Source organism: Equus asinus, chromosome 1, assembly GCF_041296235.1.
Source record: "Equus asinus isolate D_3611 breed Donkey chromosome 1, EquAss-T2T_v2, whole genome shotgun sequence".
Lineage (NCBI taxonomy): Eukaryota > Metazoa > Chordata > Mammalia > Perissodactyla > Equidae > Equus > Equus asinus.
Window position 1 is genome coordinate 23,435,268 of NC_091790.1, and position 27,613 is coordinate 23,462,880.

The 27,613-nt window shown below is 44.2% G+C and overlaps 1 protein-coding gene across 4 annotated transcripts in view; it reads right to left on the reverse strand.

Moving 5' to 3' along the window:
* Positions 1–679: 679 nt before the first annotated feature.
* The window catches only part of SMOC2 (SPARC related modular calcium binding 2), a 170,274-nt gene continuing 143,340 nt past the window's right edge, over positions 680–27,613 (reverse strand). For 2 of the 4 annotated variants that reach the window (XM_014843198.3, XM_014843199.3), the window contains exons 10-13: positions 15,518–15,617; positions 13,349–13,623; positions 4,977–5,014; positions 680–2,232 (exon numbers count right to left, since the gene is read on the reverse strand). In XM_014843198.3, the coding sequence (XP_014698684.3) occupies positions 2,215–2,232; positions 4,977–5,014; positions 13,349–13,623; positions 15,518–15,617 (431 nt within the window). In that variant the 3' untranslated portion in view covers positions 680–2,214. The remainder of the gene's footprint in view (positions 2,233–4,976; positions 5,015–13,348; positions 13,624–15,517; positions 15,618–27,613) is intronic. The other 2 variants (XM_044761224.2, XM_070515110.1) reach the window with 1 other exon arrangement.

Here is a 27,613-nt window from a genome sequence, read left to right on the forward strand (position 1 = left end):
CATCTTTACTGCACAATTGAATGCCAAGATCGAGTTTTACAAAGATCACTGCTTTCTGAGTAAAGAAAAAATTGTGCAGGAGGGGATTTACGAGGAGACAGTAGAAGATCCCGGAGGAAGCCTGACCGATTAAGAAGCTATTGCAATGGTCCTAGCAAAATATAATGAGGGCCTAACCAAGGACAGGAGGCTGGGTATGGAGATTGGGGCCGAGGAAAAGAGAAGTGGCATACCTACGGTTTCTAGTTGTGTGACTTAGTGGATAGAATTAGCTTTAATCAAAACAAGAACCTCTTTTGTTTCCTCTATAGTCTGCCATAGCATCTGGTACCATGAGAAGTATTCACAGTTATTAATTAGTCAGTGAATGACTGTTTCATGTAATAAGGGAGAATACTAAGCCCTTTGTGCCAGGCCCTAAGCACTTGACGTATATTAACTCGTATAATCTTCACCCTAGATCTGCATACCACCATCATCCGTGTTTTCCAGAGCAGGAATCGGAAGCACTAAAAGGTAAGCAACTTGTCCAAAGTCACAGAGGCAAAAGGGGCAGAGTCAGGACTCAAATTCATTCTGACCCAGAACGTTATTGCCTTGCCTCTCTGATGGTAGACACCCTTAAAAGTAAGCACTTATAAAACTCTGTACTTCGCTGGAAAGAAAGCACTAAGCACGGTTTTGATAGCATATTTTATTTTAATCTAAGAAAAATGATTAAATTCAAAGTTCAGAAATATAAAAGATTATCCAATAAGTTCAGCATCATAACTGTGTTTTAAACAATGGTGACACACCCTTGAGCTGGTTCCGCGGCTCCCAAGATTCGGTGTTTACTTTCGCACAGTTTAAATAAGTAAGAAGCCTCGTAAAATGTCTTCATGCCTTTTCACAGAGATCATTTTACATGACACGTGCTGGGGATTTGGGGCCATGAAGATTTCTTTTTCCAACCAAAAGTCGGAGCTGAGATAGCATCATAAGTCGCCACACACAGCTCTGGGACCGTCCTCCAAATGGCTCGGCAGAGCCAGTGGGCTCTCGCTGGTGTCTGGGTCCAGCTCTGAGAGTGCCAGCTGGTTGCACATCGAGCCGGTTCTGTGGCTCACAGCGTGGGCATTCAGTTCCTGACCTTCTCTCACAAGTACCACTCAGATGAATTTCCCATTGGCAAGTCCTGTGCCTGGAGGCATTCGGAAAAGAGTGAAGAGAAAACACAGGAGCTGGAGCCACTCTCCCTGACTGCCGACACCAACATGCGGGCCACAGCTTATCCCAGCCGTGGCTTCTTTAGGGAGACTGTTCCTAATTTGTTCAGGTAATAATTTTACCTTCCAGTGGGCCCCAGGTGGACCACAGCAGGACAGGTAACGGCCAGGTGTAAGAGGAAAAACAGAGCAGACAAGTGTGTCTAGCTGGCTTGGCCAGGCCATGATTAAATTTACTTTTCTGAACAACGAGCCCCTTGACGCTGCCTCAGGACAGCAGGTACAATTCTCTAGCATCTTCCTGCACGATTAATGTGAGCTCAAGGAAAAGTTCAAACAGAAGCTTGAAACGGGAAGGCAGGCACATCAAAGATAGTTTGAAAAATAGTCTTTTCTACCAAGGCACTAGCTGTAAGGATGGCTTTAGTGGTTGCGTAACTCAATGCGTGAGCGAGATCTCTGGAAAGCAAAACAAACTAACAGAAAATCCAAGAAACAAACAAATCCATGCACTGGTTAACTGCGTGATGCAGACAGCTGTAGATTACTAACGTCTATGGGCTCAGAAAGCTTCCCACACAAATTCAGCAACACTGCAAGTACAGTAGATTCCAAAGGAAGCAGACTTGGTGTGACAAGAGGTAACTGCATGGTCAGGAAAAAAAAGCAGAGGATTGGAACCAAAGTGCCCCAGGTTAAGGTTTCTGTGTTAACACGTGTAGGATGAGGAAATGAAGCTTAAATCCATTCAAGATACATCTCCACCAAGGACAGATTTTGAAGGTCAAAAGAAGACACATACATTGTATGTGATTAATTTTCTGAAGCCAGCCCTTCCATTTTCACAGATTAAAGCAGTCTGTTTAAATATCTCGTTTCTACAAAGTGAATTTACATTTAAAGTACAAAGTGCAAATACTATGTGTTTTTGGTTTTGTTTTTTAATTGCTTTTTTGGGGAAGGAGTCTCCCACGTGTCTAGGAACCGCCTCCGATGCAGGAGCCACTTATCCTTGCTTCCTTGGCTGAAAAAAAAAGACAAGAAAAAAGAGATATTATATTGCGAAGTTGGCATCTCGCATGTCTGAAGACTAAGGCTCGCCATCTAGGAATGAAACCAGCCTATCTGGTAACAAGAAGAAGAAAAGCAATATTTTAAAAGAGATGTGAAAAGAACTAGCGTTAGGGTGATCATCTGGGGTGTGAGGATAAATCAAAAGCAATGAAAACATTCTTAACTTCTAGTACTTTCCTCCCTCCAAATAACCTAAAATATCGGGAAAAATGTATTGGTTGAGAAAACTGGCAGTCACTTCATATATTGTGAGTAGATGAAATACATTAAATGTTCTGCAGAATCTCCTATCACTTTAGATTTATTATACAAAAATAGTTCTCGTGATCTCATTTATGCTTCAAAGTTGATAAAGCCATACTTGTTATTTTTAAATTTTTCTTTTCATCCTTTCCAATGACTCTTTACCTCTCTAAGAAGAAATGCAACCTGAAAAGTTAGTTTACTAAAACACTGGAATTTTGCACCCTGCAGCCACTTAAAAATAATTTAGAATGAACATGAAAAGCAATATGCAATCTTCTAGATTTATTTTTCCAAGTGCACCAGTTCTGACCAGTGTAAGTTGCTTCCTGCTTCTGTTTCACTATTTTAAATAATCAAATTTTAACATTTAGGGAGTTTCTGGGTTGACTTTTATTCCCCCGATAAATATATGAGCAGGTGGTGAGAAGAGAGAAAAATGTGTCTCCTGCACTGAGCTAATCAGAAGTTTGGTTTTAATAAGTTATGGAGAAAGATAAGCCATCAATCTATTTCACCGGTTACTAAAGCTAGTGAGAACTGTTGGAGGAGACGATGAGACTAACGTTGTAACTACATCAACACCAGCTTGATAGTGCGGCTCTGATCTCTTCTGAATTGCGATGGAAAGTGGAGAAGAGACCAAGGAAGATGGCTCACTTTTTTCTTTTTGAGGAAAAATAGCCTTTAGCTAACATCTGCTGCCAATCCTCCTCTTTTTTTGCTAAGGAAGACTGGCCCTGAGCTAACATCCATGCCCATCTTCCTCTACTTTATATGTGGGACACCTGCCACAGCACGGCTTGCCAAGCAGTGCCACGTCCGCACCTGGGATGTGAACCCGGGAACCCCCAGCCACCAAAGCAGAATGTGCAAACTTAACCACTGCACCACCGGGCTACTCCCAAGGCAGTTCCCTTTTTTATTAAATGTGAGTTTTGTGCATCCTATCTTCCCTTCGTTTAATATTTCTCATCTGTGGTTATTCATATAGTGAAAGATTTTGATGCTTGGTACTATTTTATTCTTCAAAGAAATATTTATGGTCTTCCATTATTGCATCACGTGCAAGCCCCAGCTGGCGTACACATTAGGACCTCCTCCAGGACCATAGTTTGCAGTGACAGCCACTGAAATCACGGCATGGACGCCAGTTTCTCCATTCAGACACCGTCAAGAGAGCCGGAGAAACTGATTTAGTTTCTTTTTCCGGGAAAAAGCTGAAGAGTGAGGCTCCTGTTTTGAACTGAGTTTATTTAAGATTGAGTGCAGCACACGTGCGCCAATCATCATCCCGTCTAATGAAAACAACCCTCTGGCGCTCAGCGAGGGTAATTGCTTTCAGACCAGCCCTGCTCTAAAGTGCAAGTGATTTGTGGTGGGATTTAAGAAGTTAAAACCATAAACATTTGCTAAACAAAGAAGACCATATCGCACATCTTTCCTAATGAAACAGTTTTAAATTACATCCAAGGTGTGCGTTGGAGGTCTCCACTGAAAACCCACAACAAATACAGGGGCTGCCCTCAGGAAATGTCGACCTGACATCTAACAGGTGAAGCCAAAGTAAATAATAAATTGAAGAAAGGAGGGTTTGAGGACCAGCCCAGTAGTTAAAGTACCGCGTGCTCTGCTTCAGCAGCCCAGATTTGAGGGTTCGGATCCCCAGCATGGACCTACTCTGCTCATCAGCCACACTGTGGAAGCATCTCACGTACAATGAGTAAAGCAAGATTGGCACAGATGTTAGCTCAGGGCGAATCTTCCTCACCAAAAAAAAAAAAAAAAAAAAACCAGGAGGATTTTGCCCCGGCTTTGAGGGAGGGAGAGATTAACCTGCTCACATTTATCTTCTGGAAAATAGTCTTTGGATAGGTTGTGGCCTGGGATGCTGGAGAGAGTTACCACAATGGTCTCCTCTAACTACACGTGTAGAGATACAGACTCAGAAACACAGAAATCCGTCTATAAACACCCAGCAGGAAACTGGGAACTTCTTTTGGAGCCGAACATTTGTCTATTGGGATCCTTAGATGAAAAGAGCATATTCCCTTGGAGGCCAAGAGGGTCTCCTTTCTCTGCTATCTCCTCCACAAGAGGTAAGGAAAAAATACCAAATCCCAGAGAATTGCTTAAAACAACCATTTCCACAAAACAAGGGGACTGGGAAATTTTTCTAAAAATAATAAAATAAATAGCACACACACACACACACACACAAAAAGCAAAGCAAAATCTTTCAGTTGAGGATTCAGCAAACCGATGGGTGATTTCTGATAGAATCTTGCAAGGCTCTTTCCGGCCTCCCAGGGGTGCAAACACGATACATTCTCTCCTGATTCACTTCTTTTCCTGGATGGTACTTTATTTTCCAAATCTACAGAACCCCGCATGTCTATTGCCTGCGATTAAACCAGCAAATTCGGAACACTAAACCAGAGACATACTCACCTGTCTATTGGAAGTGCTTTCAGGATTGCCTCTGGGGGCTAACAGGAAAAAAAAGAGAGAGAGAGAGATTATTAAAAACCAAATAGTCTTCCTTTAGTGACAGGCTCAATGTAATTTTTTCAGGAAGGGACAAATAGCATCTCAGGAAAGTGTCATCACCTTAGAAACTTGTTTACGTGAGAAAATACACAGGTATCAGGCATCGATTACGAGTAGCAGATTATAAAGTCACGATGGAAACATTCCCTAACAACACAAATGCTCTAGCCGACTTTAGAAGGCTGATTTGTTTTACCAAAATACCAGAGGGATGTCCGTTAACCGTGGGGCCCTTTCTTCCCCGTGTTTCTCAAACTCTCCCTGGGAGACAGTGGCTTCACGTCGCTGGGAGTCTTGGAATAGTGTTGGCCGGTTCTTTGAAATTCTTTATATTTAAATCATGAGAAATTAACGTGTTTGCTTCCAAATAGTTTTTCCCAAATGCTCAGGAAGAGGTGAATCTCAAGAGAGATGCGAGATGTGCTGTTGGTCCTGTGGCTTCGGCACATGGCATATGGTGGAGGGCAGGGTGGGATGCTCAGACATTGCCACCAGCATCCCTGCTTCCTTCCTCCCACGTGGTGCTTCCTCCCCACCCTCCATGGAAACTGCTCCTATAGGGTCCCCACTGCCTGCTCTTTCCTGCATCCCGGGGGCATCCCTCTGCACCTGACAGCGGTCACTCCTCCCTTGCTCACTGGCTTCTAGGATGACCTTCCATACTCCTGGTTTTCCTCTTGCCTTCCAGCAGCCTCCCCTGGGTCTTCCCAGCTAGCTCTTCCTTACCTCCTTGGCCGGTGAAAACCACCATCCTCAGCGGATTCAGGCCTCTGTCCTTCCCATCCACAACCCCTCACTGGTGGTCCCAGCTAGCCTCGCGGTTTTAAATAATATCGATTTCCTGACTACCCCCGCGGTATGTGTCTCCAGAACCTCCAGTTTGGACCTCTTTCCTCAATCTAGATTCCAAGATGCAATTGCATTATCCCCATTTGGTTTTTAGGAGGCAAGTCAGAGGACACAGAGCCAAACTGGACTCCTTATCTTCCCCTCAAAGCCACTTCCTCTCCAGTCTTCACAACGCTTGAGCTGCCCTGGGCAAAAGACCGGCGTCACCCATCACTCCTGGATTCTCCTACATCCCCCATCTGATCTGCCAGCAATCCTTTGGCTTTACCTTCAAAATCTATCCAGAGTCCAAACACTTCCCACCACTGCTCCACCCTGGCCCCCACCTTCATCCTTTCTCGCATGGACCCTGCAGTTATCTCTCACCACGCTCCTTGCTTCAGCACCTCCCATCCGTAATGTACATCAGCTCAGCAACCACGTGCGTGTCCTTTTCAGATGAGTCAGAACACATCATTCCTGCTCAAACCTTGAGCCTCTTGTTCGGAGCGAACTCTCCTTGACAACCTCAGGGCTGCGTGCACTCTGACTTCCTCGCCTTTCCCAACCTGCTCCCTCCTCCCAGACATCCTGACATCTCGCCACTCCCGGGCATCACTGGGTACCTCCCTCAGTGTCCTACTGTCCCCTTGGCAGGCTGCTCCCCACTCAGCATCTCCTTGCCTCCCTCCTGTGCCTCCTTCGAGTCTCGACTTCCTCACCTCGAGAAGATGCCTCTCCTGCCCCACCCCTCCATCTAAAATTCCAGACCTCCTCTCCCTCACCCCTACACTTCCTTAGAACCCATCACCCATTAAACTACGATTTTTTTATTGATCTTATTTATTGCTTCCACATCAAAAGTAAGCTCTAAAAGGGCGTGAATTTTTCTGTTTTATTTACTGTCATTTGCCACTGTTTAGAACAGGGAGCACTCGATAATAGCTTTTGAACAAATCCATAGATGGAGGGCAGCATTCTTCATCCCAAATGCCTCGACTAATGGTTGATTTCTACCTACTCGCTAACACAAATTCTGAGTAAAGAGTCAAATTATTCTGTTTCCAAACTCTATCTTCTCTCGCTCTATAAAAGCAAACAGAAAGACAGCTTGAAAAGTCGAAGCGCGAATGTGTTCAGTAAATTTCAAAAATACTAAATAAAAGGTAGCTAAATCAACTGTTTTTTTCAATTGTAGGTTTTAATGGTCTAAGTGTTGAGATAATTGCTGCCATTCTCCACTCTGCTTTGCCTGAAATGACTACGTTAGAGAAAAAGTAGGCTTTTGGGTCATTGGTTTGAATTTAAAGAATATCACAGCAATACTTTGAATCTATTCTAAACCAATTTAGCCATTCAACTATTGCCAGGTGGGTGTTTTTTTTTTGTTTCTTATATGGTAAGTGTTGATCTTCCTGTTAATTAGAGGTAGCCACAGATTAAAGGTAAGTTACTGTAAGGAAAAATTAATATTCTTAAGTGTAAGAAAAGAAAAACCTTGCTGTATAGATGCAAAGAATATGAATTTCATTAATGTCATCTGATGGAATATTCCATTCAAGCTACAGTAGGGAAAACACTATTTAAAATACATAAGCATAAGCACAGGAAAATTATCGTGTTAATTAATTTTAATGGAGCATAATGTACATTATGGAAATAAATATGAAGCAACGCCACACCAATAAAATACTTTCCTGTGAAGTGTAAAAGAGAGAAAAGGACTGTATTTAACAATCACCTAACATAACGTTAGGTCAGGAATGGTGGGAAGGATTTACATCATGGCTATCAAGTGACACTGATTGCTTCCAGGTGACCCGCAAACAACGTTCTGACTGTGAGGCAACAGGACTGAAAGAAACATAGCTAGCATGGCAATTTGGTTGAAAAAGATGATTTGGTCAAAAATGCATGTTTCCTAATTGCTGAGTTTCTGTGTAATGGTCATTTTGGAGAATCCTGAGGGCATGATGTAATCTCTTACGAATTTTTTCCCGAATTCTTCAGAAATATTTCCTTTCTTGGCTTTATCATTTCTCAATCATTTTCAGATAATTACTTCTTTCCTGTGTTTTGGGGAATAGTGAAAATTTAGAGCCAAACAAGCTTTCCAATAAAATGTGTTAGTTGCAATCATTTAAATGCAAAATCTGTGTAATTGCTTAAAATAAGTGTGAGTAGTTTAGAAAATATACATGTTATGATCCCACTTTGTAGGGAAAAGTTGTAGCACGTATATGTGAAAGTGTGTATATATGCATAGAAATATTTTTGGAAAGATGCGGATCTAAGTCTTATTATGTCTAAGAATAAAGGGTCATATGTTATTTATGTTCTTTATTTGAGTTCTCATATTTTTTAGAATAAAATAATATATTGGTGAAAAGTGAGCAAAACTAAAGAAAAAAAAAAGAGTAATGGGGGGCCGGCTCCGTGGCCGAGTGGTTAAGTTCACGTGCTCCGCTGCAGCGGCCCAAGGTTCGGATCCTGGGCATGGACATGGTGCCGCTCGTCAGGCCACGTTGAGGAGGCGTCCCACATCCCACAACTGGAAGGACATGCAACTAGGATATACAACTGTGTACAGGGGGTGTTTGGGGAGATAAAGCAGAAAAAAAAAAAAAAGAGTAATGGATTGGATATTTAGAATGTCCCAACTAACCCCTCCTGAATAGGAAGGTTTTTCTGACTTCTCACTATTTCAAGCTACATGGGGTAGGAAAAAATAAGCGATAATAAAATTTTAAAAAATAGTAAGAAAAAACTTAGGAAACTTCTGCAAGGAAAATGAAAGGGTTGCAAAATCAAGTAATCATGGATCTAAATCCCCACTGCTCATTTTTGAGCAAATTGCTTCTTTTACCAAATTTTAGCTTTTTTTGTGGGGTGGGGAATCATATGTTATCTTCTTGGTTGCAAATAAGACAATATAACTGAGACACATCAGGCTCTGTTTTTCACGACATTTGTGTACGGGAGATTGCCAAAAGGCCTCCAGCATAATTGTCTGAGGAATTCATCTTGTCCAAGAAAGAGCCTGTATTATTCTGTCTGAGTCCACTCAATGGGCCAGTTCTCTTGAGAGTAGATACATCAAGTATGTTTTTATTTTCTGTATTTGATGCTTTGACATCTGGGGCTTTGTTGGTCTTGGAGAGACTGTCTCTCCCAGATTTAGCCCAACCCTGGAGATAGTAAAAACTCACCCAGGAATGTGTTTTTTAAATACAAACCAACCAATGCAGAGCCCACAGTCCAACCACCTCCTCTATGGGGCTCTCACACTCTGGACCACTGTTCACCCGCCCTAATCAGCCTAGGGCCAGGTCCCAGACAACTAGGGGCAGTCCCTCCACCCCACAGCCTGCTGAAGTTATTCAAATTAGCCAGTCCTAATCCTGATGACCCTGCCTAGCTGTTTCCTTCCCTGGAAACCACAACAGAGGCTATTGCTCATGTTTCCCCAGCTTCCTCTACCTCCTGACCAACCCTGGTGCTTCTCCGTGTGGCCCTGCCTGGGATGCTGAGACCCCTCCTCTTGAGAACTGTGCGTAATGAACAATCTTCTCAACGCCAGTTGCCTCCGGGTCTGTTGTCCTTAGTATACTTCACATTTCTATTAATGTATTGTGTTTTAAAACAATAAGACATATAATCAACTAAGCCACTTGAACCAACTCAGAGAGCCAATGCTGGTGTTTACAGAGTGGTGGGATTTTGAGATTATTTCCAGTTAACACCAAGGGTAGGTGGCCAGGAATGTGACCCTGGAGGTGCTGGCTTCATTTCAGCTCCTGGTGCCTCAAGGTGATGGAAAAACTTTTTGAAATCTATGGTGGCCCCTCCCCAGAGCAGAACAAGAATCATCAGCATTTCCAGGAAGACAACTTCCTTTTTTGTTCTTTCCACACAAGGCAACCTCAGTGGAGCTACTTATGGGATCCTTGAGAAGAAGCTCTTTCTTGTGGTTATATGGGCTCCTCCAAATGACACTGTCCTCTGGGATGTCATGCAGTTAAAGCTCAGGCCGCTGCCTCTGACCCAGTGCTGTTGAAACTTTCATGTTGAGATGCCCAAGAGGACTGAGGCACCACAGTGTCTTCAATGCTTGTCACAATATCTGGAGTGTTTCTCTTCCTCCCTGTTGGCTGCCGAACCTGTACTCAGATATCACACCTGCGGACATGCTTCCTGGACCCCTCAGAGCTTGGTCCCTCTCCTCAATACACAAACAGCAATTTGCACAAACCACCATTCCTTTCCTACATTGCATTATAGTACTTTCCTTTCTTCCCTAAAAACCGTGAAACCTCAGAGACTTGGCTCCTATCTCCATCCCTTAATTCACAGTAGATACTCAACATTTTTGTTGCATGAATGAAAGATTAATATCACCCTAAAAACAAGGCAAGTCCAGAACATGACCAAGGACTCCATTCCCCACCGAATCAGAATTCCTGTAATGGACTGTGAGTGATATGTTTATGTCTGTCTTTTGCTGATCTGTACATTGTGCTGAAGCTCAGAACATCTTCACAAGCCAACGAGAGAGCACAATTCCTGATGCATTAAGTTCCCTGCAGGGATTCGCATGGATTACCTTGTACCAAAGTGCGCCAAGTCCTGATGTTCAGACAAACTCACAGAAACTCCATGACTAATGCATCTGGAGATGATGGTGTACACCATGGACCGTGCCATGGAGAACGATGGGAGAACATGCGCTTTTCTGGAGGAAACCCTAGTTGGGTCAGGTGGTGCTGTCCTTAGCAGGATAATTTCTGGACTGCAGCAGAATCCATCTTGACACTATCTGAGGGAATCCCAGCTCTATTTCAAAGGTCCCCACACTCATGGCAGCTCTGGGGCCAATTGCTCTCTACGAAAACCCACCAAGTGCTGGGCCTTGTCCCCGTGCAAAGCATCTACATTTACTTTGCTTGAATTTAAGAAATTTGCAGACAGGAATGTGCCGCTAGCGAGGGGCATCCCACTGTATGACCCTCAAGCATGAGGCTGGGGCTCCTCAGGGGCTCAGGTGCTTCTCAGGCCACCGGACAACTGGCAAAAGGAGGAGTCCTTGCAAACAACAGACCAGCCTGCGCCGTCCAGAAAGGGATGACAATTAAAAGCTTAAAATGAACAGATGCTACGCTGCATTGCACCTGCAATTAATTTGCTCATTATAACCACAAGAACTGCATTTTTTTAGAAACTCGGAGGATGGTTTCCATAACGGAAGAAAGGCCACCCACAGCCTCTGAGCAGCTGGTGCAGCAGGGTGACACCGTGCCAATCAGGCAACAGCTGAAACAAATTAAGGGGTGGATGTCCATCTCCCTCCCCGTGGAATTGTCAGAGCCACAGGGTGGAGAGAGCCACAGCCGTCTGTCCCTCCAGCTGCCGGGGGCTGGTGGCCACCTGCTCTCCACTCGCTCCATGCTGATCCCTGAAGGCCAGAGAGTTGCTCCAAGTGCCGGGCCTTCTGCCTAAAATTGCAATGGGTCACTAGTTTCCTGGGACCCTAGGGGGACCAGAGTCAAAGAAAAGCGAGGGACAAGATGAGGACAGCTCTCCAGGACCAAGGAGTGACAGGTAGCATCAGATGGCAGCAGAAGGGAGATGCCAGAAACTGACCCTGAGCAGGCACCTTGAACAAAGGAAGATTGGAGAGGTGGGAACCTGGGGCAGTTGCCTGGAAGGGGCATTTTTAGTTTTTCATCCTACTGCCCACCAAGACGGTTGCAGAGGCAGTCTGGTATGGATTAAGGAGCCCGAGAGAAAGCACAGTCTGGGCAGTGACAATTCCTAATGGTCTAGTCCTTGCTGCTTCAGTTGTTGTCGGGGGAAGACTCAGAAGGAATCCCCAGGACCCAGCTGTAGGACATTGGAAACCCCACAGCATACTTGGGTGTCCTCGTCTATAAGTGAAAGTGATGACTGTGTCTGTCCTGCCAAACCCACCACCTGCATGGCTGTGAAAATAAGAGGAGCCATGGAACGTTGAGGCCGGATGGTTAAAGGAAGGTCCCCAGCCATTTGGGGCTATGTAGCTGGGTCGTGTTACTATTCCACAGCATGGAGTCAGAATCGGCATGTGTCCGTGTGTGGTCTGGACTGGCCGGTCATTTTCTGTCCTCTTCCTCTCATGGAAGGGTAGCTCCTCCCTATCTTCCTACAGACACCCTGCAGCACACCCACATCACTGCATAGAATGTCTCCCACAATGTCGGATCTCGAAGTCTGGCCCCCAACAAAGAGCAGAAAGGACACACCCACATGCAGGACAAAGGTGAAGAGTTGCCCCAGCCAGTGAGGTGTCCTTATCACCCTACACAGTGAGCAAAGTGGGGCAGCCCCATATTTTGACATGGCTCTCCAGTCCAGACATTTTCAGGACAAAAGAAGTGCAGTTAGCTTCGCAGACTCTATACAAACGTCTTCAAAACAAAGCTTAATTTTTCCAGGATTAACTTCTCACAGAGAAATTAGCAAGAAATGTTTCACCATGACACAGCCTAGCCTGGCACCCAGTTCAGTTGAACAATGTTGAATGACTCTAAGTCAAGCCCTGGGACACAGAAACACATAAGATAGAGTGCAGTCACCTTCCAGAAACCCACAATCAGGGCTGCCGATGGCGTTCCATGTCTCACAGTTGAGGAGGGTCATCAAGAACACAATATCCTCGTGCTCTAGACTCTACTCTCAAACTTGTCTTCTTTTTCTAATGTGTTCCCGAAGTTGATAATAGAAAAATAGAATCATAAAACAACAGGGCAATGAGATTCCTGTGCAAACCTCTCCAGCACTCGCATTGTACAATCGAGGAAGCCAAGACCCCCACCAAGTGAAGTGGCTTTTCCAGCATCCACCTGCGGCCCACAGGCGGGCTTGTCCATGCATGTTGCCTGCTGAAAACAGTTGGGATATAGCTATCAGAGGATTTTCTCTTTCTGTAACAGTTGATTAGTTAGGCTAGGCCCACATAAAAAATGTACTCAACTGGCAAAACAGCTAAAACAGTTTCTCAACCATCGAAATCACTGGTTTGGATAACAGGAGTTATTCAATTGCCTATAAACTGGCATGAGTATTTGGTTGGAGTCCACATGCAGGGTTATCAAGATATTCCCAACGGTTCCCAGATTTGCACTTCCAACCTCGGAAGGCAGAACATGTTTGGAAATTCAGCCACCACGGTTGAACAATAGACTTGTCTTCAGACAACACTCAGCATCTCCCCTTTTACTGATTTCCTTCTCACTGGGTTACTGACCGTCTATTATTATTTCTGGGGACAGATGACCGACAATTAAATGGCACACTGCTTTTTTCCTTCACCCTCAGACCACAAGGACCATCTACACTTCAAGAAGTCAATCAAACAGGCGTCAAGACTGACACACCGCTCAGTGTGAAAGAACAGAAAAGGCTCTTACTATGACGCTTCCTGGTGTTTGCTTTACCTTCCTCTTTTGTCACGCCCAGGCACCCCATCAGCTCCTGGACAGAGATGGATTTGTCGTTATTCACGTCACAGTACTCCACAAACTTCTTCACGCACTTTTTGGGTTTGGATTTTTTCCGAAGGAATCTCTTGAAGGGCTTGATCTCCTTTTTGCCGATATCCCCGCTGGAGTTTTTATCAAGCAGTTTGAAGTACCAGTGGACCACTCTCTCCTCCAGTGTGTGGCTGGGGTCAGGTTCTGAAAGCCTGGAAGGACATACAAGGTCATGAGGAACACCCAGCTGCCTCTCTGCTGCCCTTGTCCCTCTACAAAGTGGCTCCCTCAATGCCAACGTTCTTGACGGTCCTGATGCCTAAGCCTGCATGGATTTGCCATTCAATATAGCAATTTTCTAAAATAATTTAGAAGAAGGGATTTAGGAAAAGTTTTTCAAGTTGGCTTCAAAATTGCAATTGACAAGTGAATTTGTGCATGCCAATTATGCACTTGGCATTGGCCAAGTCCTTGGGGACAAAAGCTTCCTTGTTCCAAATTCTATGCTCTGTGGGTTTCATAGGTCAGCTCAGACATCCATGCCCACCTACAAAACACTGGGATCTCGAGGTTCTCTGCTCCTTTAAATGTGATTCATTGGCATGTCATTTATGCCATAGGTCTACTGAAAGAGGCAAATAGAAATGTACCTTAGAGTGGTAACTAGACATTTGCCCTTGGATTAAAAAAAAAAGTTTGATATTTTAAGATAAAAATAAATAAAACCTCTTCTAGAAAGCCTGGATTTGAGTCAGATCTTTGAAACTGTCCCAGCGGTTAAAATTTTGCCTTCTCACTAAGAGAAAGATGAAGGACAGCGTGTTCAAGTATTTGCTCATCCTCCCTTCGTTGGTTGTTGGTCTCTACATGCCCTGGTGAGGATGAGCCTATGTTCTATGAGTGTGAAGAGAATGAGTGAGATACCGGAAGTTGACAGGAATTAGGGAGCTCTGATGCTACTGAATTTTTTTCAAACTTTCAGAGGAGCTTCTCACATAGTAATCCTCGACTGCTTTCAATTTTGATTTTTCAGATAAAAGCAATCTTTCCAAGAATATAAGATGTCAATTTAAAATTGAGTTTTTTGCTTTATCAAGTTTAATTTACTACCTGATAGTAATTTTCCATTGGCATTGTCATTTTTTGTTTCCTTTTTTTGTCTTTGCTAATCTTATTCTTGAGTAAAGAGACAAAGAGAGGAGAGCCCTCTAGCTAAGGAGATCATAAAGCTTTAGGGCATCTAGAAGAGATGAGGTGCTCAAGGGTTCGGGGGCAGCAGAGGAGGAAAGTCAATGTTCTAAGGAAATAAAGACAGTTTCTCCATGAGAGAAAGCCCTTTAAAATAAAGAGATAAATTATTGCTAATTCTCAGGGGGATCCAATGCCTGAAACGTCATCTCCATTAAACACTGGGAGCTGCCCTCATGATGCTGGCACTTAGCTGCAAAGACAGAGAAGAGCTTCAGGAATGTACAGAAATCTCTGAGGAAGCCGTGAAATCTCAAAGCCTCAGACCCAGAAGCGTGGTGTGCCCACCACACACTCAGAGAATGTTTCCAGGGTTTCAGATATCGTATTCTCAACAGCGTCAGTTTCATTAATGCCACTGAATTGACCCTTGAAAGTAGATGGTAAATGTTATGCTGTGCGTATTTTACAAGAAGTAAATTGTATGTTGAAAATTTGAAATCGAATATTTTAATTCAAAGTATTTAAAATCCAGTCAATAGATCTAAAAGCAATTCCAAAGCATAAAGCCATCTGAACTAGGGCTTCCCTTTCTGTTCCCCTCCTCCCTCCCACCCTCCTCATCACTGCCTGATGGAATCACAGGAAATCCCATGTTCTGGGGCCCTTCCCATTGTGAAAACCTCTGCAGTGGTTTAATCGAGTGACAGGGAAAATCTGCTAATCAAATGGACCCTAAGCGCAGGAGCCACGTCATGTTTTGGGGGAGGACTCCTTTCGCGTAAGCCCTGGAGTGTCCAGATGAGCTGACCAGGTCTCGAACATCTAGCGACTAGACTTTGACTTCTAGCTTTTCAGAGCTCCTTGAATTACTGGAGCTTCTTCCAGCTCCTTGCTCTTTAGTCAAATGCAACATACCTCCCCGAGGAAGAGGGATCAGAAACAGCGTGGACCATGTCGGTAGACAGCGCGTCCAGAATGCTCGTTAGAAACTCATTCTTTTTGGCACCAGGACAACCTGAAAAAAAAGAAGTATGTGCATTTTTTCATATTTCACAGAACTCACAGCATATAACAGATTTTTCTCTGTAATGGAAAGAATTGTTTTCATATTTGAAAATTAGTCAGTTGGGGTACCTTGATATTAATGAACTCACTGGAACCCTCGCAGGCACATTACTATATATATTGATTGTAAACCATGGTTACTGTAAATTGCAGTATCTAAGACCTATTGAATTATTACAGGAGACTGAGAGATTCACAGGCTTTCTTATCTCCTTGATCTTCAAAGCAGAAATTCTAGGTAGGTAGATAACTGTCATATCCTACATATGAGGCACTTGAAACATCGCGAAGTCCCAGTGCTGGAGAATGACGGGCTGGAGTCCCAGCCAGGTAAGCTGGAGTCCAGAGGATGCACAGGGTCACGAGTAACTGAGTTTATATGAAGCTTAACATTCTACAATATATTTTACCCACAAGACATCATTTAGTTACCAGCTCCATCTTTCCCCTCTTACTCACACCCACCCAGCATTCCCTAACTCCTCTTGGCCCTCCATGCCCGAAACACTCTTCCCACCGCGTTTCGGGATAACGAGGTGAGGGGATGCAGCACCAGGCATGTCTTCTCTGACCTGGAGAAGCAGTAAGAATATTCGGCGTGGACTATACGGCGGTCCTGTGTTACGGCAGCCACGTCATTCACAGTCCAACATGTCTACACAGTTAAAGACTCTCTGGTTTTCATAAATTTCTTTTTGATACTTGAGTTTTTTATTATTATTATTCAAGTACATGTTTGTTGCCTATAGCAGGGATCCATTTACGCCGGTTTCCACTTCATTAAACACACAAATCAGAAAACAGATGTGAATCCTTACGGGGGCGGGAGAGAGGAAGCTGACAGCGAAAGAGCTGTTATTCTCCTTTGAATACAACTGAAAAAGTAGATTATAATCCATAAGGAAAACAAAAACACAACCATTGGGAGAACGTTACTTTTCAAGAAAAAATAATTATCTCGTTAACTGTTCCCCTGGGAAGAAAGAGAAGATGGGAGGCTGCAGGTGTCTTGGATCATCGATGGGTGACATCTGGGGGACCCCTGCAGCCCTGCCCACACTCTGGCTCTGGCGGCTTTCATCAAGGCAATGCTAAGAGGACAGAAAAACAACAGGCAAGTCAGAAAATGGCTCTAGATTCCACGTCCAGGGAAGCCCTGCTTGACCGGCTGACTCCAGGAGAACATCTCCAGCCGCTGACAGGCGCCAACGGGCAGGTATGTCCCAAGGGTATGCACACCCCTGGCCCCAATGCCCAGGGACCTGCTGTTCCACAGAGACACTCATAGAAGAACGTGCTGTAGATGAAGAAAAACATGAGCATCTGGGAAAAGGCTTAGCCTGTTAAATAATTCTTAATACCGAGCAGCTCGAAGAAAGAATGATACTTATATTTTGTGTGGTTAGTATGACTTCAATGGGGATATAGCCAGGCCCATCCCCCCAAATGAGGTAAAGCAACACAATATACTTAATTAGAAAATAATATATATTCCTCATGAAACGCAAGACTAACGGCATATAAAAGCTTTAGAAGTCTTTAATGCAAAAAGAAAACGAAATTAACGTAAGTTTACTCCTAGAAGAAGCAATATGAAATCAATCCTGCCGAAGTATTTGTTTGTTGCGGTATGAATTACAGACTGGAATGCACAGATCTTTCCGCTAAGGATTTTATTTCACAGTTGAGTGGCACTTCAGATTAAAAAGATACTAATAACTTTCATTTTTACTTGCAAAGATTAAACTTGATTTTGAGTAAAGGAAAGGAAAAAATGATTTGGGCTCAGAAAGACACAGATGCCCCTTCTCCAAGCCCGGCCTCAAGGCAATCTCCGTCCCACGCTTTATGGACACGTAAACTGGGGTTTGAATAACCATGATTACACACACCAAGTCCACTTGCCGTTGGGAACTTCGGGTCATAGCGTTTCACTGGCTCAACAAATGTTCGCTGAGTCACAGGCGAAGGTGTTGGGATCCAGTTGTGAACAATCCAGCGGCTGGAGTGTGCACATCCAGGTATCCTTGCACCCCTCGACAGGACGACAGAGACACTGATTGACTTCCGACTTGGAGAAGTACGTCTCTTGGAGTTTCACAGATAACTACTAACGAGATGGGAATAGCCTGTGTCATTTCCAAATAAGTTGGGAGAATAAACAGGGAGTGTGGTGGCATAATCATGATGAACATTCTGGGAAAACAGTCCCTGTGCATCAAGGGTTGGGGGCAGGAGCAGACTTAGGGTTGGAGGTGTTGGAAATGAAGACCAAGAAAGGAACCCGGACCCTGTTTCCTTCTCTCTTTCTTAGCTGGTGTCGCATTATTCCATGAACAGTTTTGAGCGCCCTCCTAATGGGAAGAGGAGACCCCTTGCCATATTCATCCTGGTTTAATGTTTGCCCCTGCACGACAGGTGATTGTACCTCAAAGCTATTTCTGAGGAAAGAATTCAAATAAAAACTTGAGATGAGAAGAAATCAGAAGAAAGGAAAATAAAGAACTCATTATTAAGAAGCGAATTTTCATTACATGAGAAATGACAGAAGTACCGTGAAATCAAAATCTCGTCACCGTGAAATGGATCAGGTCTTGCAAATGTACAAGAGGAACAGCATGCCTTGAGGTACAAGGGAACCCACCCAAACAGCCAGGGTTTGTCGCACCAGGAAGCACAAAGAACAATCAGCCCCTCCCCCAGTCACCCCATCCCGTGGGGACCGCTTTGGGGTGCTGATGATGGCAGAAGGCTCTGTCTTTCCCAGGGCCTGTGCTCCAGACCCCGCCTCCTGGGCACCAGAGCCGTCCTGGGTCCTGGGTTTGAGTGCAGCGAGTCCTTCACCCTCGGGACGGGGCAGCCACGTGCTGACAGGGACACCCCACGAGCTGCGGAAGCTGCAGAGCCCTGGCTGGTGGCAGCAGCTTGCCTCCCGTTCGTCCTGCACAGCATCCTGCACTGAGCGGCTCAACAGCTTCCATAAATCTTGTGTTGTTACAACCACAGCCTGCGGGTTCCGCGATGTAACAAAGTCACTGTTTATTTGGGGACGGTTCCACCCACAAGTCTGCTCTCCAGTTGGACACAGAATGGAGCTCAGACGTCCTAGGTCAGGGAAGATACCCACCCACCATGAGGAGCCGGCCCCACAGGAGGAAGGCAGGGCCAGGGTGAGGCTCCTTCTGCCGTCCATAGAGAACCAACAGCCAATTAAAGGAAGATTTGTAGGAAGAGAGGGAGCCAGACTGTCCTTTTCAAAGCTAGACGAAGAATGACTACACCAATTTGTTTACAAATCCGTTGCAAAATAAAGCTTCCAGCTTAGCTTGAAGATGCTCGCCAGATCCCATTTATCTTCAGCATCCAAGTAAAATACTTGACATCCTATTAGATTTCTGTGAAAACACTTGGGTTCTAACCCTGGTTTTGACCCACACTAAGCGTGCCCTGCTCCCCAAAGCCCTTCCCATTTTCGGTCACGGCTGCTTCTCCACGCAACGAAGAGGCTGAGCTGGTTCCAGAGACGCAGCCTCGGGACGTCCCCGTGCACCAGGGCGCTCGGCAACCTAGTTTATACTGGGGCACCTTACAAGATTAACTTGTCACCCTTTCAAATCAACACGTTCTGCACTTTCTAGGAAATGTCCTTATTTTAAACAACAGAAGCTTGTTGTATAGAAATGACTGATTTCAGCAAGTTTACTTATCTAGTTTCTTCTTTTCCTTTTTCTGTCAACTACAAAAGGATACACTTTCAGGCTGCTATTCCAACCACATCACACAACTCATCTCCATTCATAACTAACTTCTGCTTCCTCCCTGTCACCTGGTGTCCTCAGTATTGACACCAATTGGGAATCCAATACCCAGAAAGAGAAGTTCAGTGATGGCAGTTCCCTCGTACTGTTATCATGAGAAGGCACTGTATGATGATAATCCTCATTTCTGGACTCATGTTAGCCAACATCGATACACAAATGTGGTCTGAGCAATGCCCAACAGGTGAGGACCGGGGATTCTGGGCAGCAAAACACGAATAGAGGATCATATTTATTGATTTCAAATGTAAGTGACCTGATGGAGTCGTTTATTCAAATAATAACCCATTCATTTAGCTGATCACGTACAGAAATGAGAAATAAAATTGCTTCAATACTCGCTCTTACAGTTTAAAACACAACAATCTAGCAGAGAAAAGAAGAAAATATCTAGAGCAGCCAAATAATACTACTGTCAGAATAAAGGGCATCTTGAGACACAGAGAGAAAAACGCACAGAGCAGAGACATTCTTAAACCAAACCCCACGAATGTGGGGTCACATATTTTGCCCTTTTGGCTTATTGACCTTTGCCGAATTTGAAAGTCTACACTAAATCAGGACACTGCCATTGCCACCAGCTAAAAAGGACTGTAATCTCACATTTTCCACATCCAGCCAAAATAATCTGCTCTTTCGAAGTCCCAAATTCTCATTTATTAAAAATTGAGCTTATATGTCGTTTCCCAAGAACAGACTTTCCTTAAACTTTGTTCAAAAAGCAAGTCCCAGGGATGCTGGATCCACAGCACCCCACTAGGTGTCCCGGGGCTTACACAGAGGGGATCAGGGGACCCGGTGTTGTACGCACTTCACTAACACACACCTTCATAGCACCCCCATGCTTCCACTTCAGGGTGATCTGGCAAAATTGATCATCACATCAATGCTATAAAAGGAGAGAAAGAAAGGAAGAACTGATGGGAGGGAGGAAAGAAGGAAGAAGGGAGGGAGGGAGGAAGAGAGAGAAGACAGAAGACAAGAGAGAAGGGGGGAAGAAGGAAGATAAATAGAGGTCCAAGTCACAGAGGGATTAAGTGGAAAATCGAAGACAGGACTGAGCTCAAGAACTGTAACCCAGGTAGGGGAGGAGGGCGCCGTAGTGTACCCAAAGATAAATGTTTACTGAGCATCTGCCAGATTCTGGTCGCTGCTCTGGATGTGGCGATGCGGAACCAGTGAGAAACAGGTTCAGGAGAAATCATGGATTTAGAGGGAGGGCACAGTGCTCTGGGAAGGTGCTTACATCTGGGTTAAGCTGGGCCTCTTGAACACAACAAGCACACAGAGAATGCTCTTAGCAGAACGTGAGCTTCAATTCAGTCCCCAGATCCACTCTCACAGAGTAGCTCACACCGTGGATTCCTCCAGCCACAGAAGGAACTAACAGCTGGTGGGTCCCGAGCCCTCCATTTCCTCCTCAAAGCATTCTATGTCCATCGCGAAATCTAACACTCCCCTTTTCCCTTAGGTTTTAACTCTCTGTGCAGTTTAGACATAAAAAATAATTAAATAGATATTTAGAGAAGTTTCTTTGGGTACGTTTATTTTACGATCCATAAATATCTGCAGCTTATAAAAGGCAAATAAAGTATATCTTTATAAATCATGCTCCAACTAGGAATTGAGTTTGAGTGTCCTCTTCAAGATAAAGGCTCCTCAGAATCAGGAGGCCACCTCCCCACTCCCCACCCCCGCAGAGAGATGCACATCATTGTGGAGACCTTCTGAGGCTCACCCTGTCCATAATTCAAAAAGTCCATGTGGGAGACGACGGGTAACCATCCATTCTCGAATAAAGGCTCTAAGGAAAATGTACAAAACTTTCCAATCTTAAGTTAGAAGATAACAGCTACTCTTACGTACTCTCATTGTTCTCTCTTCTCTATATTTACATATTTTACACGTTTACTTTCATATTTCTACATTTTCAACATTTTTATTCACTACTCCCAACAAAGAGATTCACAGGCTTGAAAGTGTGCTTGGAATAGTTAACCGCCAATAATACATTGATGAACACCAGCGTTTGATTAAAAGTCAACGCCTAAAGGGACTCTGGAAGTTATTCCCATGAAGATGTGGTCTGAGAAAGCCAGGACCTGGAGAGAATCTGCTGGGTCTTCCTGCTTCTACCCTATTAAACTACAGGCTGGGATGTGAACGCTGGCTGTGACATTCCAGAAATTCTTTGCTTTTGATTTTCATTCTCTTTTGGTTGGACCATCTGAGTCCACGACGTGCCCTAGGAATTTACAATAACTGACAGGTTAACTGTGAATATTTGTCTTACAGACAAATGTTTCTTTTCCCTGAGTCTTCCTACATTTCTCAAGGACAATAATACATCATTCAAACATTCATTTCATAACTATTTATTAACCATATTTTCAGTAAGAAGCCCCCTTTTCACCCTCAAGGATCTTAGAAAAGAAGTATTGGTGACAAGAATGGAGAGTTTACGGTGATCCAAGTAAGATGGATGTTGATTTTGTAGGATGTGTAGAATTTCTACAGGTCTCCTAAGTTCAGGGGACCGTCACACTGGCAGCTGTGGAACACTAAACGTTTGAGGACACACATCCATGTTTGAATGAGGCGTTTTGTCCAATAAATATTTTTTGCCAAGTATTAGGATCATTTCTATTGTCCTTTCCACGCTCCCCTGATTTAAGGGACTTCTTTCTCCCTCTCAGTGTCACTCAGCAGAACAAGACAACTATGTCTGCTTGGATTTTCTCCTGAGCAAAGTTTTTTTGAAAGTTCCCAATTGACAGCAAGATTTTCAAGGAGAACGTTTTTAAGACTAACAAAAAGGAGTTACCATGAACTATTTATTCTCAAAACATTTGAATAGTTACAGCAGCTCAGGAAGCCAACCTCCCCTTAGCATAATATGTGACGGAAATTTGTACAAGTGTCTCCCTCCACTCTGATTCATTAAAACAGAATGAGGAAACTATGAAAGGGAAGAGAGAGAGCGTGTCTTCTTTATTCAAAGATAAGGCAACTGAGAAGGAGAAGTTAAGAATCAACATGGAGTCAAACCCCAAGAAGAAGGAATTTCGACCACATGCACATGCTCACGGCATTTGAAAGTCACTTTGAAAATTTTGGTTATTTGTGCCCAAGAATCGTGCCTGTTCATATAAAACTCAAAAGGAAAATGGTGAACTGTATTGCACACATAAGCATCGTACCCTGTTTTTCTGTCTGTGCTTTTTATTTTACCCCCTGTGCAGCCCTCCACCTATGGACTGAGTAGTGCAGGCTTGCATTTCTGAGAATATTTCTGAAATATTTCTTGAGATATGGCTACTTCAGATAGGAGCTAAGCCAGTGCTTGTCACTATAAATGCAGTTGCTAATGACAAGTTTTTAGGTCCATGGATACAGGAATAACAACACTCCCATTACTGCTGCAAACCTAATGATATAACAACATAGCCAGTGGGCTCGACACTTACGTTCCTCACGGCACCCTTGCAACGTGGAGACCCTGAGTCTGAGCTCCGTCTAGCGGAATCTATCTTGACATCCAATGGGAGGAATTGCTTCTGGGGCTACATGACTGGGCAGAGACCTGGCCAGGTAAAGGGTGGCCCAGGGATGAGGAAGAAGTTGTCCTTTGTTCCACAAGTTGCCTGGGTGCACTCCAAAGAAACAGCTGTCCCCCACCCCCCCACCCCCCATCTAGCAGCCCAGCGCCCTCCTGGTCCAGGGCTGGAAGGAAAGAATGAGCAGGTTGCCTAAGCTCGGCCATGGTACCAAAATAGACACCCAATAAACAGTCCAGAAAGAAGTGGACGATGTCCAGGTGTGCACGCTCAAGCTGGCTGCTTTCTTTGTAACAGACATAATTTAAGGAACGCTCTCCATTCAGAGGGAGAAACCTTTCTTTCCAAACTCCTATTTCATTTATTTTTACTTTCGATAATTTGCTCTGCTAGATTGCTTCTTTCACATCCTTTATGAGGAATTTAAGAAAGAACACAAGCCTGAATAACAAGATAGACTGCCCTGTACATTTTAAAACCACAAGCCTGTAAAAATTCATTCATCACTGTCATAAAAATACGCATCCACTCTAAGACGTGCTTGTAAATTATATTTTACAGCACCAATGACCTTGATTTGATTTGAAGTGAGGTTACATTTTACTAAACTCTTAAAATATTAAGGCTGTGCAAGTGTTTGACGAGCATCCCATAACATTTGGTGAAACATGACTTCTGTCACCGTCTGAACTGCTAATCAGCCCGTGAGTAATTGCCGTTACCTCTTGCCCATGGCACCGGTGCCAGGAGAGAGCTCTGGGATGGCAGCGCCATACCATCAGCACCACAGAGGCACCACCCTGCCCTATCTTGACTCTCCACTCTTCTCCTTGCTTCTCTTCAGCTCGCTTGTCTGGTCACCCCATCACCAACAAATGAAATGGGGTGGAGATCTTTCTGAGAGTTGTAACCACACAACCACAGCAGTAACAAAACTCCACTGATGGGCCTGTGACCAACTGGATAAAGTAAGGAGAGGACGTGGCCAAGGATGACCAATGACCCATCAGCAAATCTCACCAAAAAACAAGTCAGAGTCATCTGGGGTTTTAGTTACTCAAATACACACAATATTAACCTCTTTGGGGACCCAAAAAGGAAAACAAAGCAATGCCAAAAGCAACAGTGAGGCAATGAGGGAGACAAAGCAAACGCTTGTGTTGCTGATGCCCTTCACCTGAGGCCCCCGTGACTAAGGCTGTGGCTGTCCCCCTTCCGTTCCCAGGGGTCACACCAGGATCCCAAGAGAACAGGGAGCTGGGCCACCTCTGCAATCTCTGCCTCTTATGGGGTTTTGGGGAAATTTTGAAACTGATACAAGGGACAAAAGGTAGAAGGGACCCCACCTTCAAGAAAATGCTTTCCCAGGCCGCTGTGCCACTTAACTACTTGACAGACCGGCAATCAGACTCATTCCGGATATTTGCTGGGAAGTCAGCATCTGAAGAACAATTCCCAATTTTAATCAGTTTTCAATGCAAAGCTTGATGTAAACTTTGATAGGTAAATACGATAAGAAGTATCTGCCTCGGTGAATTTTCCTTCTCTTCCCTACCAAATGAAGCAGTCAAGTACTTGGCAGAACTGGGGCAACTCCCAAAAGGTTAGGGTTTACACAGACAGAGGGTCTGCCTCCATTTTGGAACTGAGTTATGTAACATGTTTTAATTTTTTTCCTCTACATCTAGAAACGCCATCCAGAGCCAAAAATGGTGGACTCTGCTGACAATTTGATGAATGAGACGAGAACTTAGGGCTGAGTCTAACAAAGAATACTCTATACTGAAAACGTCAACCCTCGGAGACATTTCTTGCGTAATGAAACCAAGCCCTTAGACTCCTATGAGCGGTTTTGTTAAATGTTTTTCATCCATATTTGTAAATGAAGCCAGGTCTTACACAATGTCATGTATACGAAGAAAAGCATACAAGAATCCTTTTCTCTTTTTCCAAAAAAAAAGAATGTGCTTCTTCCTCACATCACTTCAACTCTTTGCCTAAATTTTGAATTCTTTGTTTGGGTCACAAATAGTATGACTAAAATGCAAACACTTCAGACCTCAACGGCATTCTTATGTCATACACCTGAAATATGTCAAATCCTACACATGTACCAGCCTCATTCCCCCACCCAATCATATGCCCTCTTCCTAGTGTCATTTCTGCAAGGAGTGGGGAATGGGCCAGCCTCCCCACCTCACTCATTCTAAGTTGCCTCTCCTGATGGAAATTCGCCATGTTCATCACCAGCTCAGCAGCTCTACAGTCAATCTCTGCTTCACTGCTCTGGTGATGGCGTTGTATCTGATGCCCATTCTTCTCTGAAAGCATCACTCCAGGACTCTCCCTCAGTGTCACTCTCCCTCACTGTTCCGTCTTGCCCATGAGTCTCCACAGCTAGAATTCCCACCCTTCTTCCAAGCTTCCAACAACAACCACAAAGAAAGCAGACCTAATAACAGGAAATAAAGCTACTTTAATACCCCTACCACAAGAAGCATCAAGAATATTGACTTAGTGTCTAACTCAATGACATGCAATTTTTAAAGTCATGGTCCTAACAAAATGGGGTTTGCTGGGTTTCATAAGATGTCATAAAGCAGATTCTTAGCAGTGAACACCAAGGTCAAAAGAGGTCTGTGTTTATACTTTGTGTTTTTGTCATAAAACACTTAATAATGTCATCCAGAGGTAGCATGGTTTCTCTTGGCACTAAAGTCTGTGGCCCCATAAGGATCCACATGGCCAGTCAACTGAAGGGCATCCAGCGGTCTGGCAGGCCGGAAACTGGCGGAGTCGGAAGAACTCTTTCCAGGCTGGGAAGGACACTGTCGGGCTCCACTCAGAGTCCAACGAAGCATGCCCTCGGAAACACAGCCGCAAGGGTAGCCACTGCAGTGTCCAGGCCACAAAAAGAGAGTGGAGGGGGAGAACGCTTCCAAGCCTGTGAGAGGCGCAAAGGGCTGGCTTTGCCCAATTTTTTGTTTGGAAGAAGCAATTTCCAATAGTAAAATGCCTGTCGAATGTTCCACAGCTCAACTTTGTGCTATTTTGTCTCCTCTAAAAAGCATGAAGTGCTATAAAAATGCACACCATTCATTTCTCAAGAGTATTGTGTTGTTATTGTGTAAGATGCAAGGGGTTTAATTCCACTAATTGAGTTAACTTCCCAGTTGCTGGCACCATGACAAGGTGACAAGAATTCAGGATTTCAACAGTCTCATTAATTCTGCAACCCATTTCCAGGCCCAGGAAACTGACTGCAGACACTGGGACAACCTTCTCCTCCAGACACACTCATGTCACACCTCACCACCAAGAAACTCATGACTCCCCTTACTTGAAAGAGTCACCTGGATTTTTTAATGGACCTTGCCCAATTCCACACTTGATGTTTTCATTCACACTTCTCTCTTTCTTTGTCAGATATGGTTAACACCTCTTGTCTCCATCCTCAACACATAAGCTCAGAAATTACTACCTGCTAGATGCTCCCTTCCAACTTATTCTAGCTGGAAAGATCAGAAAAGTAAAAATCCACATTTCCTAGTCTCCTTGGCATGCAGGAGGTATGAATTAAGTGAATTCAAGTTGAGGAAGGGGGAAGATTTGGAAGACGTAAGGGAGGTGGAGGCTGTCCTGCTGGTGAGCAAGTGAGGGCATGGGGTACATATTCTTGAGGACTGTCGCCATGCCCAGACTCAGGGTCCTTCTCTGTTGTGTTAGGCGGTGGCAACAGCAGGATCAGGGTTTCCCGACTCAGAAACAAGTGACAGAGATGCACCTTAATGGCGATGGTTTAGCAGCCACCCTTGACATCTGCCCCTTGGGTGCTTCCATTGATTTTGTGAGCATATAATCCCCTGTGTTGAACCCCTTTCTGCTTGAAACACCCACAGTGCTTCCTAATTCTTGAACTATTTTCTGGGAGATCCTTAAATACAGAAGCTTATCCAAAACATCACTATCAAATGTGTGATTGACTAGTCACATAACTGACTTCAATCATGGAATACACGGCTAACACATCTTATCAGGAAGAAGAAGGCAAACATTCAGGGAAAGGCTAGTTTCAACCTCTTGACATATTATGTATCTTGATGGAAAAACTTGTTTTTAAGAAGCAGGCTCTGGGGTAATAAGAATTATTCTATCTCACTCTTATAGCTGCTGGGTTGTCATGATCTGGTTGGTGTTACCTACCCATGTTGGGCACCGCGAAACTCACCCTTAACTGCAGAGAGCTGATAAACAGCTCTGGAATTTGGTGTAACTGCATTGGAGCCACAGGATTACAGATCATGTTGACAAGTTTAGCAGTAGACGCGCAGCCTTGAGAGTACAGACGTTATTGTTGAACACTGTCTGCGGGTCCTCACCAGCCCCACACAATGGGCTTTTCATTCCCACCGTTTCATTGCCAAATTTCCATTTTTTATAAAGCTGCTCTCAGATTAGAAAGATATAAATTAAATTAGTAGCTAGATATTTATATTTATTTTTATACACCTCTTGGAATGATTTGAAATGAAAGTCATCTACGTATCTCACCAGCAAGGCTCTTTGCTAAA